The 18,549-nt window shown below is 43.8% G+C and overlaps 1 protein-coding gene across 4 annotated transcripts in view; it reads right to left on the bottom strand.

Moving 5' to 3' along the window:
* LOC139262847 (uncharacterized) overlaps positions 1 to 18,549 on the bottom strand; it is a 73,733-nt gene that overhangs the window by 12,283 nt on the left and 42,901 nt on the right. For all 4 annotated transcript variants that reach the window (XM_070878036.1, XM_070878037.1, XM_070878038.1 and 1 more), the window contains 2 exons: positions 18,234 to 18,503; positions 9,026 to 9,133 (listed from right to left, as the gene is read on the bottom strand). In XM_070878036.1, the coding sequence (XP_070734137.1) occupies positions 9,026 to 9,133; positions 18,234 to 18,503 (378 nt within the window). The remainder of the gene's footprint in view (positions 1 to 9,025; positions 9,134 to 18,233; positions 18,504 to 18,549) is intronic.

Here is an 18,549-nt window from a genome sequence, read left to right as displayed (position 1 = left end):
TGATTTCCAACCCGAAAAGGACCCATTTATCCCGACTCTCTGCTTTCTGTTTGCCAGCCAATTCTCGATCCATGCTAATACATTTCCTCTGACTCCGCAAAGCTTTATCTTCTGGTTGATGTTAACCTTCATATTGATTGGACAAAGCAAATTGGCCAGCGTAGCCTTGAGGAAGAGTTCATAGAGTGTATCCGGGATAGTTTACTTCAACAGTACTTTGCGGAACCAACCAGGGAGCAGGCTATCTTGGATCTGTACTATGTAATGAGACAAGATTAATAAATTATATCCAATAAAGGATCCTCTAGGAATGAGTGACCATAACATGGTTGAGTTTCAAATTCAGCTGGAGGGTGAGAAAGTTGGATCTCTAACCAGTGTCCTAAGCTTAAATAAAGGAGACTACGAAGGTATGAAGGCAGAGTTGGCTAAGGTGAACTGGGATAACAGAGTAAAGAGTGGTACGGTTGATGAGCAGTGGCAGATATTTAAGGAGATATTTCATAACTCTCAACAAAAATATATCCCAGTGTGAAGGAAAGACTGCAAGAGAAGGGATAACCATCCTTGGCTAATTAAGGAAATAAGGGATGGTATCAAATTGAAAACAAGGGCATACAATTTGGCCAAGACTAGTGGGAGGCCAGAAGATTGGGAAAATTTTAAAAGCCAGCAAAGAATGACAAAATAAATAATAAAGAGAGGGAAGATAGGTTAAGGAAGTAAACTAGCACAAAATATAAAAAACAGAGTCAGAGTTTCTACAGATACATAAAAAGGAAGAGTGGCTAAAGTAAATGTTTGTCCCCTAGAAGATGAGACTGGGGAATTAATATTGGAGAATAGGTAAATGGCTCAGACTTGAAACAAATATTTTGTATCGGTCTTCACAGTACAAGACACTAAAAATATCCCACTAGGGAATAATCAAGGGGCTATAGGGAGGGAAGAACTTAATACAATCACTATCACTAAAGAAGTCGTACTCAGTAAAATAATGGGACTAAAAGCAGACAAGTCCCCTGGATCTGATGGCCTGCATCCTAAAGTCCTAAAAGAAGTGGCTGCAGAGATAGTGGATACATTGGTTGTAATCTACCAAAATTCCCTGGATTCTGCAGAGGCCCCAGTGGATTGGAAAACTGCAAATATAATGCCCGTATTTAAAAAAGTAGGCAGACAGAAAGCAGGAAACTATAGAGCAGTTAGTCTAACATCTTCATTGGGAAAATGCTGGAGTCCATTATTAAGGAAACAGTAGCAGGACATTTAGAAAAATATAATTCAATCAAGCTGAGTCAGCGTGGTTTTATTAAAGGGAAATCATGTTTGACAAATTTGCTGAAATTCTTTAGGGATGTAATGAGCAGGGTGAATAAGGGGGAACCAGTGGATGTGGTGTATTTGGATTTTCGGAAGGCATTCAATAAGGTGCCACATAAAAGGTTACTGCACAAGATAAAAGTTCACGGGGTTGGGGGTAATATGTCAGCATGGATTGAGGATTGGCTAACTAACAGAAAACAGAGAGTCGGGATAAATGGATCATTTTCCGGTTGTCAAACTGTATCTAATGGTGTGCTGCAGGGATCGGTGTTTGGGCCTCAACTATTTACAATCTGTATTAATGACTTGGATGAAGGGACTGAATGTAATGTAGCCAAGTTTGCTGATGAAACAAAGATGTGTGGAAAAGCAATTTGTGAGGAGGCCACAAACAATCTGCAAAGGGATATGGACAGGCTAAGTGAGTGGGAAAAAATTTGGAGGATGGAGTATAAGGTAGGAAAATATGAGATTATCCACTTTGGCAGAAAAAATAGAAAAACAGATTATAATTTAAATGGAGATACATTGCAAAGCACTGCAGTACAGAGAGACCTTGGGGTCTTGTACATGTGGCACAAAAAGTTAGTTTACAGGTACAGCAAGTAATCAGGAAGGCAAATGGAGTATTTGCCTTTATTGCAAGGGGGATTGAGTATAAAAGCAGAGAGGTCCTGCTACAATTGTACGGAGTATTGGTGAGTCCACACCTCGAGTACTGCGTGCTGTTTTGATCTCCATATTTAAGGAAGGATATACTTGCATTGGAGGCCGTTCAGAGAAGGTTTACTAGGTTGATTCCGGAGATGAGGGGGTTGACTTATGAAGATAGGTTGAGTAGGTTGGGTCTATACTCATTGGTGTTCAGAAGAATGAGAGGTGATCGCATTGAAACTTATAAGATAATGACAAGTTGGATGCAGAGAGGATATTTCCACATAGGGGAAACTAAAACTTGGTGGCATAGTCTCAGAATAAGGGGCCGCCCATTTAAAACTGATTTGAGGAGGAATTTCTTCTCTCAGAGGGTTATAAATCTGTGGAATTCTCTGCCCCACAGAGCTGTGGAGGCTGGGTCATTGAATATATTTAAGGCAGAGATAGACATATTTTTGAGCGATAATGGAATAAAGGGCTTTGCAGAGCGGGCAGGGAAGTGGAACTGAGTCCATGTTCAGATCAACCATGTTCCTATTAAATGGAGGAGCAGGCTCGAGGGGCCAGGTGGCCTACTCCTGCTCCTAGTTGTTATGTTCTTAGGTCATGAAAGGTGCTTCATAAATGCAAGTCTTTCTTTTTGTACAGCTCAGACAACACAATGAACACACTGAGTCACTGGGTAGATAAAATAATGGCCCGGATTTTGCAGTCAGCGGTGAAGAAATGGCACTCGCAATCCACCTCGAAACTTCTGCCCAGAGAGCTTTTGCGGCGGTGGAGCACAGACTGCCTCCTTTCCAAAGCCAGTTTGAAATCAGCGCCCTCTACTGGGGATCTGAGGTGTCTGTGAGGAGGGAAAGCAGCAGGGGGGGGTTGATCAACCAATCAGATTGAAGAACCCTCATCGACAGCAGAGTAGGAAGTAAAATAAATAAATATAATTTACATTTACATCATTGTACAGAAAGCAAAATAAAGATTGGGACATCCACGTGGGATGAAGGGAGAAACTTGAATAGAAAAACGCAAAAAATGTAAAAAGTATTTTAATTTAAAAATAAATCTGCAACATTAATTTTATTCTCAGGTATGGCACTCTATATTTGTAAAATTGTTTTTTCGGCACCAGAAAGTTTGTTCAGCAATAATTATGACATGCTACGCTATGTTAAAACTCAGTTCATCTGATTAAATAAGGTTGGGGGGAAATTCGGGTAATTTCCGCCTCCCATTGGTGCCCCAGCAGAGGGGCGGGGTGGGGGGCTGCTAGCGGGGCACAAGCGACTTTTTACCCAGACGCCCTGTTCCCTAATGGTCCAGGGATGCACCCGTTACCCACCCGCAGAGACGGCAGCTTGGCATTCCCCTTTAATGATGGAGAGCTCCCTATCTATGCAGCACCACTACATGTCACACCACGTAGCACTGCGACCTTCGCGGAGTCCTTCCGACCCGCTCGTGCCCCATAGCGCAAGTGGAGTGCGATATTTTGCTCTTGGGGGCGGTAACCAAATATAGGTCGTGGGTCACGACTTCTGCGCCTGGCGCAGGAATTCCCACCTCGAGGCTGTTACTGCCCCAGCGGTACGCAATTTCGGCCCATTAATCTTTTCATCAGTCTTCAGTGCGATACTATTGGGTAATTAGCATACGTTCATGCCACGACAGTGACCTTTGTGCAAAGTCCACCGGCGAAGACTGCAACAGCGCACCCTGTGGAGGAGCAGGGTATCTCTGACAGCAACTTTGGATTTCCGTGTTTAACTGTGCATGTGTGGACACCAGAAGTTGCAGTCAGTTTTAACCAGCAATAATGGCGAGCATTGACAGCCTCACCTTTATTAGTGCAGCAAAATCAGGGCCATTAACATTTGTACACAAAGATTTTTAAAACTACAGAAGTCATCTTCATCATCGGCGTTCCCTCGAACGAGGATGACTTGCTTCCACACCAAAAGGGATGAGTTCGCAGATGTTTCAATGAAGGTCCCAATATTCCAGTCCTGAACTCCAGGGGTGGAAGATGTCTGTGAATGAATTTTTTTAACGTGTGATGACTGTTGCACATCAGCCACCACACGAGCTTGACAGAGCTAAGCCTGTATCCAGTGCCATGGGTTAACCAGGACGACTGGAGTCCAGCTCTGCTGCACGGACTTAGTGCAGACACATATCGCAGTGTGGGTGGATCTATGCTGCCGCTGGCCCCTCGGCTCTTCTGGGCCCCATACCCCCATTTGCCGCACCTCTGCACCAAACACTTGCCGTACCTCCGCCACGATCACGATCAGAAGAAGTGGTCATTCAGGGAATCAAGTTACCTCCATTCAATGCTCTATGTACAGGTTGTACTCCCTTGAAAATTCTCAAATTTATTTTGCCTCCCTCTCTCGAGCTCAAGATCAATAACCACAGGTAAATTTCTAAGGAAAGAGAACTGAAATACCTTCAAGGCAATCTGGGGAAAAACTCTACGACATAATCAACATTATTCAACTCAACATCTTACATTTCAAGGTTAGAAACATAGAAACATAAAGACATAGAAAATAGGTGCAGGAGTAGGCCATTCGGCCCTTCTAGCCTGCACCGCCATTCAATGAGTTCATGGCTGAACATGCAACTTCATTACCCTATTCCTGCTTTCTCGCCATACCCCTTGATCCCCCTAGTAGTAAGGACTTCATCTAACTCCTTTTTCAATATATTTAGTGAATTGGCCTCAACAACTTTCTGTGGTAGAGAATTCCACAGGTTCACCACTCTCTGGGTGAAGAAGTTTCTCCTCATCTTGGTCCTAAATGGCTTACCCCTTATCCTCAGACTGTGACCCCTGGTTCTGGACTTCCCCAACATTGGGAACATTCTTCCTGCATCAAACCTGTCTGAACCCATCAGAATTTTAAACGTTTCTATGAGGTCCCCTCTCATTCTTCTGAACTCCAGTGAATACAAGCCCAGTAGATCCAATCTTTCTTGATAGGTCAGTCCCGCCATCCCAGGAATCAGTCTGGTGAACCTTCGCTGCACTCCCGCAATAGCAAGAATGTCCTTCCTCAAATTAGGAGACCAAAACTGTACACAATACTCCAGGTGTAGCCTCACCAAGGCCCTGTACAACTGTAGCAACACCTCCCTGCCCCTGTACTCAAATCCCCTCGCTATGAAGGCCAACATGCCATTTGCTTTCTTAACCGCCTGCTGTACCTGCATGCCAACCTTCAATGACTGACGTATCATGACACCCAGGTCTCATTGCACCTCCCCTTTTCCTAATCTGTCACCATTCAGATAATAGTCTGTCTCTCTGTTTTTACCACCAAAGTGGATAATCTCACATTTATCCTCATTATACTTCATCTGCCATACATTTGCCCACTCACCTAACCTATCCAAGTCACTCTGCAGCCTCATAGCATCCTCCTCGCAGCTCACACTGCCATCCAACTTAGTGTCATCCGCAAAATTGGAGATACTACATTTAATCCCCTCGTCTAAATTATTAATGTATAATGTAAACAGCTGGGGCCCCAGCACAGAACCTTGCGGTACCCCACTACTCACTGCCTGCCATTCTGAAAAGTACCCATTTACTCCTACTCTTTGCTTCCTGTCTGACAACCAGTTCTCAATCCATGTCAGCACACTACCCCCAATCCCATGTGCTTTAACTTTGCACATTAATCTCTTGTGTGGGACCTTGTCGAAAACCTTCTGAAAGTCCAAATATACCATATCAACTGGTTCTCCCTTGTCCACTCTACTGGAAACATCCTCAAAAAATTCCAGAAGATTTGTCAAGCATGACTTCCCTTTCACAAATCCATGCTGACTTGGACCTATCATGTCACCTCTTTCCAAATGCGCTGCTATGACATCCTTAATAATTGATTCCATCATTTTACCCACTACTGAGGTCAGGCTGACCGGTCTATAATTCCCTGTTTTCTCTCTCCCTCCTTTTTTAAAAAGTGGGGTTACATTGGCTACCCTCCACTCCATCGGAACTGATCCAGAGTCTATGGAATGTTGGAAAATGACTGTCAATGCATCCTCTATTTCCAAGGCCACCTCCTTTCGTACTCTAGGATGCAGTCCATCAGGCCCTGGGGATTTATCGGCCTTCAATCCCATCAATTTTCCCAACACAATTTCCCGACTAATAAGGATTTCCCTCAGTTCCTCCTCCTTACTAGACCCTCTGACCCCTTTTATATCCGGAAGTTTGTTTGTGTCCTCCTTAGTGAATACCGAACCAAAGTACTTGTTCAATTGGTCTACCATTTCTTTGTTCCCCGTTATGACTTCCCCTGATTCTGACTGCAGGGGACCTACGTTTGTCTTTACTAACTTTTTCTCTTTACATATCTATAGAAACTTTTGCAATCCGTCTTAATGTTCCCTGCAAGCTTCTTCTCGTACTCCATTTTCCCTGCCCTAATCAAACCCTTTGCTCTCCTCTGCTGAGTTCTAAATTTCTCCCAGTCCCTGGGTTCGCTGCTATTTCTGGCCAATTTGTATGCCACTTCCTTGGCTTTAATACCATCCCTGATTTCCCTTGATAGCCACGGTTGAGCCACCTTCCCTTTTTTATTTTTACGCCAGACAGGAATGTACAATTGTTGTAATTCATCCATGCGGTCTCTAAATGTCTGCCATTGCCCATCCACAGTCAACCCCTTCAGTATCATTCGCCAATCTATCCTAGCCAATTCACGCCTCATACCTTCAAAGTTACCCTTCTTTAAGTTCTGGACCATTGTCTCTGAATTTACTGTTTCATTCTCCATCCTAATCCAGAATTCCACCATATTATGGTCACTCTTCCCCAAGGGGCCTCATACAACGAGATTGCTAATTAATCCTCTCTCATTACACAACACCCAGTCTAAGATGGCCTCCCCCCTAGTTGGTTCCTCAACATATTGGTCGAGAAAACCATCCCTTATGCACTCCAGGAAATGCTCCTCCACTGTATTGCTTCCAGTTTGGTTAGCCCAATCTATGTGCATATTAAAGTCACCCATTATAACTGCTGCACCTTTATTGCATGCACCCCTAATTTCTTGTTGGATGCCCTCCCCAACATCACTACTACTGTTTGGAGGTCTGTACACAACTCCCACTAACGTTTTTTGCCCTTTGGTGTTCTGCAGCTCTACCCATATGGATTCCACATCATCCAAGCTAATGTCCTTCCTAACTATTGCATTAATCTCCTCTTTAACCAGCAATGCTACCCCACCTCCTTTTCCTTTTATTCTATCCTTCCTGAAATTTGAATACCCCTGGATGTTGAGTTCCCAGTCCTGATCATCCTGGAGTCATGTCTCCATAATCCCGATCACATCATATTTGTTAACATCTATTTGCACAGTTAATTCATCCACCTTATTACGGATACTCCTTGCATTAAGACACAGATCCTTCAGGCTTGTTTTTTTAACACCCTTTGTCCTTTTAGAATTTTGCTGTACAGTGACCCTTTTTGTTCTTTGCCTTGGGTTTCTCTGCCCTCCACTTTTCCTCATCTCTTTTCTGTCTTTTGCTTTTGTCTCTTTTTTGTTTCCCTCTGTTAGAACATGAATGGAGCTCTATAGAATATTGTAATATATTGGCTTATCCCTGTGCCCTTCAAATCTTTTCATTACCAGATGTAACCAACACAAGTGCAGAAAGTATGGAATATGTAGATCATTCAGCCCATTGAACCCATCCCTCCTGTAGACCATGTGTTGGCTCTATTGTTTTCATCCACTTACTTACGAAATGTCTCAAATTATGTTTCCCCTTGGTTTCAAAGATAACTGGAAAATATCCAGAACACACATCTAAACTTGTAACCTATATTATGCTCAGTTTTGCAATGCCTCGATTTTAAAATTCTCATCCTGGTTTTCAAATCCCTCCATGGTCTCGTCCCTCTCCATCTCTATAACCTTCACCAGCTCTATAACCTGCCGAGATCTCTGCGCTCCTCCAATTCCGTCCTCTTGCACATCCCAGATTTTCATTGCTCCTTTGGCTGCTAAGACCCTAAGCTGTGGAATTCCCTCCCCAAACCTCTATCTCTCTTTCCCGTTTAAAAGGTTCCTTAAAACCTACCTTTTTCACCTGTTCTAATATCTCCTTCTGTACTCGGCGCTAAATTTTGTTTGGTAACGGTCCTGTTAAATGCCTTGGGAACTTTAACTAGTTTAAAGGTGCTACATCAATGCAGGTTGTTGTTGCTATTGAACTGTGACCCTGTAGCATATGCTAGTATAGCAGGGGTTCTCAACCAGGGGTCCGTGACAAGGTTTCAAGGGGCTTGCCTTAAATAGCCTCCGGGGTTTAAAAACTATCAGGTGTAACGTTCCTGGCCGTCTGTGCGATGACGGGGACAGCTGCTGAGCACCAGGCCCCCACTCACTGAGAAGGGAGAGAGGCTGCAGTCACTGAGTGCAGGTCCCCTGGCTCGAGCTCTCCGCCCTCCTCTCGCCAGCTCCCGCTCTATATTTCATCCCCCACATTTGTCCTAACACCACGCTGTCGCGATTGTCAATCCACTGAAGCAGGGGCAAGGCTCGAGGGGGTCGTTCAGCCCGACTGCCTCCATCTCTTCCACGGTTAAGTTCGAGCCAGGACATCCCTGGAGATGGAGCACGCGATGTCCACCGGTACGCTCGCGAGCTTCCGCGAGAGGTGGGCGCCGGAGGGACTTGAGTGTATCATCACCCCCGGCAAACAAATTTTAATTTGAACCATTTATGTAAAAGTTAATTTGTTTAATTTGTCGGGAAAAAAAAAGAAGGGGCAAGATGCGGCAGCTGCAAGGAGGAAAGGAGCTGGTGGGGTCAAACAGTGAGCCACTGCCTTTGTGGGAGAAGAAGAGTGGAATGTGTCAACATCAGGAAATGTTCCAACCTGAGCGGATTATAGTGTTTAATTTCAAAACATGATATAATTGTCATTCCTAATTTTTGGAATCACGTGCAACATTCACATTTTATAACATGTGTGAAACCTGAAATAGTTTGTAGCAATTTCCATATCTTACCCGCAACCTTGCGCTTTCTCAGACACAGCACCACTGCCAGGATAATGATGGGAAGAAGAACCAGACTCCCGAAAATAACAACATTCGTGTGTTTAAAAGTGTAATCATCTGTCAGAAGAATAAGCATAGATTTAACATTTAGTTTATAGATTATCTTTTTGAAAAAATAAGCTCCGTTAATGACCCAGTGGATAAACCTACTGCCTGATTTACCATTAAGCCATACAGGCCAGAACGTCCCAGGTTTCATTCCTGATCCAAGTTCACTGACCTCACTCAGGAACATTGGAGCTACAACTGTCCTCAGTGCCCTTCAGTTAGGGACAGAGGGGAAATCACACAGAGTTCTAGTTCCTGGTTTCAATCTGGTGATTCCTTCTGGGAAGGAGATGTGGGCAGATGATGGGTAAGTAAAGGATCCGATTCCGCTGTGAAGCTTCCCGCTGTACAATAGGTGAATGATACTGATTGTGTCGGCTTATACTTGAATAACGGTTATTTGAATAAGAACTGCACTCAATGGGGTAGATCCTGACTCAGTGCGATAGTGTAAAATGGATGGGAATAAAAAGAGAGAGATGTAAGACAAGCTGCCGACTCGCTATCACCCGTTTTACACTGTCGCACAAAGTCAGGATCTACCCAACATGGGAGAAGAGGGAAGAGGAGAAAACAGACAGAAAATTTGTACAATATATTCCTGGCCATAATTTTGAGCAAGAATTAATCCATGACAGAGCTTCCTCATTAATGGCCCCACAATGCATATTAGAGCAGCAAGACACGACCATGGAATGAGATTGTGACCATGATGTGCCACAAACCAAATGTACGATCTTTATCCAGGTTTCAGAAGGAGATGGGAAAAGGGTGGATGAGCATTCCCCAAGGAGCATGAAAAGATACAGCGACTACAACGCATCTCACGCACCTCCCTGTGGCAGGTTGGAGGGCACCTTTGTGAGGGTCCTGGAAATAGACTAACTTTACGTACTCACACAGGTAGGACATTGTGCACAAGATGGGATACCAAAAGAAAAATATTTCCAAACATTTAAGGGGTGATTTGACTGCACTTAGCATTGAAATACATAGAACACAAGAAATAGGTCTAGAAGTAGGCCATTTGGCCCCTTGAGCCTGCTCCACCATTCAATAAGATCATGGCTGATCTAATCTTAGCCTCAACTCCACTTAATATGGAAACATAGAAACATAAAAAATAGGTGCAGGAGTAGGCCATTCGGCCCTTCGAGCCTGCACCACTATTCAATAAGATCATGGCTGATCATTCCCTCAGTACTCCTTTCCTGGTTTCTCTCCATACCCCTTGATTCCGCGAGCTGTAAGGGCCATATCTAACTCCCTCTTGAATATATCCAATGAACTGGCATCAACAACCCTCTGCGGCAGGGAATTCCACAGGTTAACAACTCTCTGAATGAATAAGTTTCTCCTTATCTCAGTCCTAAATGGCCTACCCCTTATCCTAAGACTGCGTCCCCTGGTTCTGGACTTCCCCAACATCGGGAACATTCTTCTCACATCTAACCCATTCAGTCCCATCAGAATCTTATATGTTTCTATGAGATCCCCTCTCATCCTTCCAAACCCCAATGTATAAAGACCCAGTTTCTCCTCATATGAGGAGACAAGTGTCTCCTCATATGTCAGTCCAGCCATCCCGGGAATCAGTCTGGTGAACCTTCGCTGCACTCCCTCAATAGCAAGAACATCCTTCCTCAGATTAGGAGACCAAAACTGAACACAATATTCCAGGTGAGGCCTCATCAAGGCCCTGAACAACTGCAGTAAGACCTCCATGCTCCACTCCTATACTCAAATCCCCTAGCTATGAAGGCCAGCATACCATTTGCCTTCTTCACCGCCTGCTGTTCCTGCATGCCAACTTTCAATGACTGATGAACCATGACACCCAGATCTTGTTGCACATCCCCTTTTCCTAATCTGCCGCCATTCAGATAATATTCTGCCTTTGTGTTTTTGCCCCCAAAGTGGATAATCTCACATTTATCCACATTATACTGCATCTGCCATGCATTTGTTCATTCATCTAACCTGTCCAAGTCACCATGTAACCCCTTAGCATCCTCCTCACAGCTCACACCGCCACCCAGTTCAGTGTCATATGCAAACTTGGAGATATTATTCTCAATTCCTTCATCTAAATCATTAATGTATATTGTAAAGAGATGGGGTCCCAGCACTGAGCCCTGCGGCAATCCATGAGTCACTGTTTGCCATTTTGAAAAGGACCCGTTTATCTCGACTCTCTGCTTTCTGACTGCCAATCAGTTCTCTATCCACGTCAGTACATTACCCCCAATACCATGTGCTTTGTTTTTGCACACCAATCTCTTGTGTGGAACCTCGTCAAAAGCCTTTTGAAAGTCCAAATACACCACATCCACTGGTTCTCCCTTGTCCACTCTGCTAGTTACATGTTCAAAAAATTCCAGAAGGTTTGTCAAGCATGATTTCCCTTTCATAAATCCATGCTGACTTGGACCGATCCTGTCACTGCTTTCCAAATGCGCTGCTATTTCATCCTTAATAATTGATTCCAACATTTTCCCCATGACTGATGTCAGGCTAACTGGCCTATAATTACCCGTTTGCTCTCTCCCTCATTTTTAAAAAGTGGTATTACATTAGCTACCCTCCAGTCCATAGCAACTGATCCAGAGTCGATAGACTGTTGGAAAATGATCACCAATGCAACCATTATTTCTAGGGCCACTTCCTTAAGTACTCTGGGATGCAGACTATCAGGTCCCGGGGACTTATCGGCCTTCTATCCCATCAATTTCCCTAACACAATTTCCTGCCTAATAAGGATATCCTTCAGTTAATAAATATGATGTGATTGGGATTACGGAGACGTGGCTCCAGGATGATCAGGGCTGGGAACTCAACATTCAGGGGTATTCAACATTCAGGAAGGATAGAATTAAAGGAAAAGGAGGTGGGGTAGCATTGTTGGTTAAAGAGGAGATTAATGCAATAGTTAGGAAAGACATTAGCTTGGATGATGTGGAATCTATATGGGTAGAGCTGCAGAACACCAAAGGGCAAAAAACGTTAGTAGGAGTTGTGTACAGACCTCCAAACAGTAATAGGGATGTTGGGGAGGGCATCAAACAGGAAATTAGGGGTGCATGCAATAAAGGTGTAGCAGTTATAATGGGTGACTTTAATATGCACATAGATTGGGCTAGCCAAACTGGAAGCAATACGGTGGAGGAGGATTTCCTGGAGTGCATAAGGGATGGTTTTCTAGACCAATATGTTGAGGAACCAACTAGGGGGGAGGCCATCTTAGACTGGGTGTTGTGTAATGAGAGAGGATTAATTAGCAATCTCATTGTGCGAGGCCCCTTGGGGAAGAGTGACCATAATATGGTGGAATTCTGGATTAGGATGGAGAATGAAACAGTAAATTCAGAGACCATGGTCCAGAACTTAAAGAAGGGTAACTTTGAAGGTATGAGGCGTGAATTGGCTAGGATAGATTGGCGAATGATACTTAGGGGGTTGACTGTGGATGGGCAATGGCAGACATTTAGAGACCGCATGGATGAATTACAACAAGTGTACATTCCTGTCTGGCGTAAAAATAAAAAAGGGAAGGTGGCTCAACCGTGGCTATCTAGGGAAATCAGGGATAGTATTAAAGCCAAGGAAGTGGCATACAAATTGGCCAGAAATAGCAGTGAACCTGGGGACCGGGAGAAATTTAGAACTCAGCAGAGGAGGACAAAGGCATTTAATTAGGGCAGGGAAAATGGAGTACGAGAAGAAGCTTGCAGGGAACATTAAGGTGGATTGCAAAAGTTTCTATAGGTATGTAAAGAGAAAAAGGTTAGTAAAGACAAACGTAGGTCCCCTGCAGTCAAAATCAGGGGAAGTCATAACGGGGAACAAAGAAATGGCAGACCAATTGAACAAGTACTTTGGTTCGGTATTCGCTAAGGAGGATACAAACAACCTTCCGGATATAAAAGGGGTCAGAGGGTCTAGTAACGAGGGGGAACTGAGGGAAATCTTTATTAGTCGGGAAATTGTGTTGGGGAAATTGATGGGATTGAAGGCCGATAAATCCCCAGGGCCTGATGGACTGCATCCCAGAGTACTTAAGGAGGTGGCCTTGGAAATAGCGGATGCATTGACAGTCATTTTCCAACATTCCATTGATTCTGGATCAGTATCTATGGAGTGGAGGGTAGCCAATGTAACCCCACTTTTTAAAAAAGGAGGGAGAGAGAAAACAGGGAATTATAGACCGGTCAGCCTGACCTCAGTAGTGGGTAAAATGATGGAATCAATTATTAAGGATATCATAGCAGTGCATCTGGAAAATGGTGACATGATAGGTCCAAGTCAGCATGGATTTGTGAAAGGGAAATCATGCTTGACAAATCTTCTGGAATTTTTTGAGGATGTTTCCAGTAGAGTGGACAAGGGAGAACCAGTTGATATGGTATATTTGGACTTTCAGAAGGTTTTCGACAAGGTCCCACACAAGAGATTAATGTGCAAAGTTAAAGCACATGGGATTGGGGGTAGTGTGCTGACATGGATTGAGAACTGGTTGTCAGACAGGAAGCAAAGAGTAGGAGTAAATGGGTACTTTTCAGAATGGCAGGCAGTGAGTAGTGGGGTACCGCAAGGTTCTGTGCTGGGGTCCCAGCTGTTTACATTATACATTAATAATTTAGACGAGGGGATTAAATGCAGTATCTCCAAATTTGCGGATGACACTAAGTTGGGTGGCAGTGTGAGCTGCGAGGAGGATGCTATTAGGCTGCAGAGTGACTTGGATAGGTTAGGTGAGTGGGCAAATGCATGGCAGATGAAGTATAATGTGGATAAATGTGAGGTTATCCACTTTGGTGGTAAAAACAGAGAGACAGACTATTATCTGAATGGTGACAGATTAGGAAAAGGGAAGGTGCAACGAGACCTGGGTGTCATGGTACATCAGTCATTGAAGGTTAGCATGCAGGTACAGCAGGCGGTTAAGAAAGCAAATGGCATGTTGGCCTTCATAGCGAGGGGATTTGAATACAGGGGCAGGGAGGTGTTGCTACAGTTGTACAGGGCCTTGGTGAGGCCACACCTGGAGTATTGTGTACAGTTTTGGTCTCCTAACTTGAGGAAAGACATTCTTGCTATTGAGGGAGTGCAGCGAAGATTCACCAGACTGATTCCCGGGATGGCGGGACTGACCTATCAAGAAAGACTGGATCAACTGGGCTTGTATTCACTGGAGTTCAGAAGAATGAGAGGGGACCTCATAGAAACGTTTAAAATTCTGACGGGTTTAGAAGGTTAGATGCAGGAAGAATGTTCCCAATGTTGGGGAAGTCCAGAACCAGGGGTCACAGTCTGAGGATAAGGGGTAAGCCATTTAGGACCGAGATGAGGAGAAACTTCTTCACCCAGAGAGTGATGAACCTGTGGAATTCTCTACCACAGAAAGTAGTTGAGGCCAATTCACTAAATATATTCAAAAGGGAGTTAGATGAAGTCCTTACTACTCGGGGGATCAAGGGTTGTGGCGAGAAAGCAGGAAGGGGGTACTGAAGTTTCATGTTCAGCCATGAACTCATTGAATGGCGGTGCAGGCTAGAAGAGCTGAATGGCCTGCTCCTGCACCTATTTTCTATGTTTCTATGTTTTCCATCTTCTCACTCAACCCTCGGTCCCCTAGTACTTCCGGAAGGTTATTTGTGTCTTCCTTCGTGAAGACAGAACCAAAGTATTTGTTCAATTGGTCTGCCATTTCTTGTTCCCCATTATAAATTCACCTGAATCCGACTGCAAGGGACCTATGTTTGTCTTCACTAATCTTTTTCTCTTCACATATCTATAAAAGCTTTTGCAGTAAGTTTTTATGTTCCCGGCAAGCTTCCTCTCGTACTCTATTTTCCCCCTCTTAATTAAACCCTTTGTCCTCCTTTGCTGAATTCTAAATTTCTCCCAGTCCTCAGGTTTGCTGCTTTTTCTGGCCAATTTATACGCCTCTTCCTTGGATTTAACACTATCCTTAATTTCCCTTGTTAGCCACGGTTGAGCCACCTTCCCCGATTTATTTTTACACCAGACAGAGATGTACAATTGTTGAAGTTCATCCATGTGATCTTTAAATGTTTGCCATTGCCTATCCACCGTCAACCCTTTAAGTATCATTTGCCAGTCAATTCTAGCCAATTCACACCGCATACCATCGAAGTTTCCTTTCATTAAGTTCAGGACCCTAGTTTCTGAATTAGCTGTGTCACTCTTCATCTTAATAAAGAATTCTACCATGCTATGGTTACTCTTCCCCAAGGGGCCTTGCACAACAAGATTGCTAATTAGTCCTTTCTCATTACACATCACCCAATCTAGGATGGCCAGTTCTCTAGTTCGTTCCTCAACATATTAGTCGAGAAAACCATCCCCATTACACTCCAGGAAATCCTTCTCCACCATATTGCTACCATTTTGGTTAGCCCAATGAATATTTAGATTAAAGTCACCCATGATATCTGTTGTACCCGTATTGCACGCATCCCTTATTTCTTGCTTGATGCTGTCCCCAACCTCACTACTACTGTTTGGTTGTCTGTACACAACTCCCACTAGCGTTTTTTGCCCCTTGGTACTCCGTACCCTTTGTCTCCCTTCATAGGTTCCCATCCCCCTGCCATATTAGTTTAACTCCTCCACAACAGCACTAGCAAACACTCCCCCTATTACATTGGTTCAAGTCCTGCCCAAGTGCAGACTGTCCACTTTGTACTGGTCCCACCGTCCCCCACAACTGGTTCCAATGTCCCAGGAATTTGAATCCCTCCCTTCTGCACCACTGCTCAATCCACGTATTCATCTGAGCTATCCTGCGATTCCTACTCTGACTCGCATATGGCACTGGTAGCAATCCTGAGATTACTGCTTTTGAGGTCCTACTTTTTAATTTAGTTCCTAGCTCCCTAAATTCGTCTCGAAGGAATGCACCCTGTTTATTACCTAGATCGTTGGTACCTATATGCACCATGACAACTGGCTGTTCACCCTCCCATTTCAAAATGTCCTGCATCAGCTCCGAGTCATCCTTGACTCTTGCACCAGGGAGGCAACATACCATCCTGGAGTCTCGGTTGCGGTCGCAGAAATGTCTATCTATTCTCCTTATAATCGAATCCCCTATCACTATAGCTCTCCCAATCTTTTTCCTGCCCTCCTGTGCAGCAGAGCCATGAACTTGGCTGCTGCTGCTCTCCCCTGTTGAGTCATCCCCCTCAACAGTACACAAAGTGGTGTATCTGTTTTGCAGGGGGATGACCACAGGGGACCCCCTGCGCTTCCTTTCTTGCACTGCTCTTCCTGTTGGTCACCCATTCCCTATCGTGCTGTGTACCCTTTATCTGCTGTAAGATCAACTCACTAAATGTGCTATTCACGTCATTCTCAGCATCATGGATGCTCCAGAGTAAATCCACCCGCAGCTCCAGTGCCGCAATGCGGTCTGTCAGGAGCTGCATGCAGATGCTCTTCCCGCACATGTAGTCGTCACTTCCCTGCCCACTGCCCATAACCCTTGACTCCCTCATCATTCAAAAATCTGTCTATTTCCACCTTAAGTATATTCAATGTCCCAGCCTCCACAGCTCTCTGAGGTTGAGAATTCCATAGATTTACAACCCTCTGAGAGAAGAAATTCCTCCTCATCTCTGTTTTAAAAGGGTGACCTCTTATTCTGAAACTATGCCGCCTCATTTTAGATTACCCCATCAACGGAATCATCTTAACTGGATCTACCCTGTCAAGCCCCCTCAGAATCTTATACATTTCAAAATGATTACCTCTCATTCTTCTAAACTCCAATGAGTATAAAACCAACCTGCTCAACCTTTCTTCATAAGTTATGAAATATCTTCTTATATGTTTGCCACTGCTTATCTACCATCTTACGCTTTAATCTATTTCCCAAATCAACTTTAGCCAACTATGCCTCTATACCTTTATAATTGCCTTTATTTAAGTTCAGGATACTAGGTTGAGACCGAGTTTTCTCACCCTCAAACTGAATTTGAAATTCTACCATGCTATGATCACTCGTCCAAGAGGATCCTTTATTATGAGATCATTAATTAATCCAGTCGCATGACACATTACCAGAAATAGCACCTGAGAAATGGGCACCATGCACAGGAACAATGGATGCAAATCCTGTGCTACTGTTTTGTACCTGAATAGCACTGCATCTGAATTTCCTGAAATAAAAACAGAAATGCTGGAAATACTCAGCAGGTCAGTCAGCATCTGTGGAGAGAGAAACAATGTTAACGTTTCAGGTCAATGACCCTTCGTCAGAACTGGAAAAAGTTAGAGATGTAACAGGTTTTTAAGCAAGTGTAGGCAATTTGTTGTATGGATTTTCAGAGAGTTGTCCCTGAAGGTAGTTGACCAATATAAGTTGCATGCAACTGAGTGTGGGAGTCCGGTGCACTCAGATTCCCGACTCTATTGCTGGGTGCAATTTAGGGCAAATTTACTGCAAAACAAGAAACCTGGAGCTGCAGCTTCCAGAGCTATAAAGTTAAAATTATCAAAGTAAATGGCAAGCAAATTCTTTCTGCTCCCTTCCCAGTCTGATTTCACATGGATCTGGGACAATATGTCAGCTGGACAGCCTTTTCCATCATTCCCCGACCAATCATTCTCTGACTAATGATTCCCATCCTATCATTCCTGTGGAAAATTGCTGCCGCTTCCAGGATTTCGATCCAGAAGTGACATTGGTCAAGTGTGGGTCACATTCAAACAGGTGCCAGGGACAGAGTGACATCATGCATCACATTTTCCATCATCACCCACAATAGCAACACTGGATGTGAAAGAAAACCGCTATGTTACTGGCATCTATCTTAATACAGTGGGCAAATGGGCATTATAGATTTAAAAGGTTCCTAACAGGAGTGGAATGGATCCCAATGAGATTTAGTAAGATATGTTGTCCTCTTCAACTCCTATCCATTGCTTTGAGTTGTATATTCTGACTTTTGTGAACACTTATGATTTTGAACTCTGAGTAACGTGGAGTTCAAAATAGGATATAAAAGTTTATCATAATTAAAGGAGCAGTAAGTGACTTGAGCTTTCTGTGGAGGATACAAAGAGAAAAACCTGAGATACTTACTGTTAATCTTCAGATAATATGGAATTAAAACTTTGGGTGTGTTTTGATAAAACAAAACACATAGCCAGTTCCCTCTGCCTCTGTCAGCTTTCTGAATAATCAGTCGCATTGATTTCTCTTCCCCATTCCGTCCATTCAATTTTTTCTCTCCAACAGTTTTGCCATCACTATTGATCCAAACAAGTCTCATTGATTCAGTGACATCAGAGACAGAGCAGGTCAGGGTAACGGTGTCTCCCTCAGTCACTGCATCAGATGGTTCAGCTGTGACTGTGGAAACAGGAAAATCATTTAGATTTTAAACAATGACTTTATC

This window comes from Pristiophorus japonicus, chromosome 4, assembly GCF_044704955.1.
Source record: "Pristiophorus japonicus isolate sPriJap1 chromosome 4, sPriJap1.hap1, whole genome shotgun sequence".
Lineage (NCBI taxonomy): Eukaryota > Metazoa > Chordata > Chondrichthyes > Pristiophoridae > Pristiophorus > Pristiophorus japonicus.
Note: the sequence above shows the minus strand (reverse complement) of the source record. Positions and strands in the feature narration are given on the sequence as shown.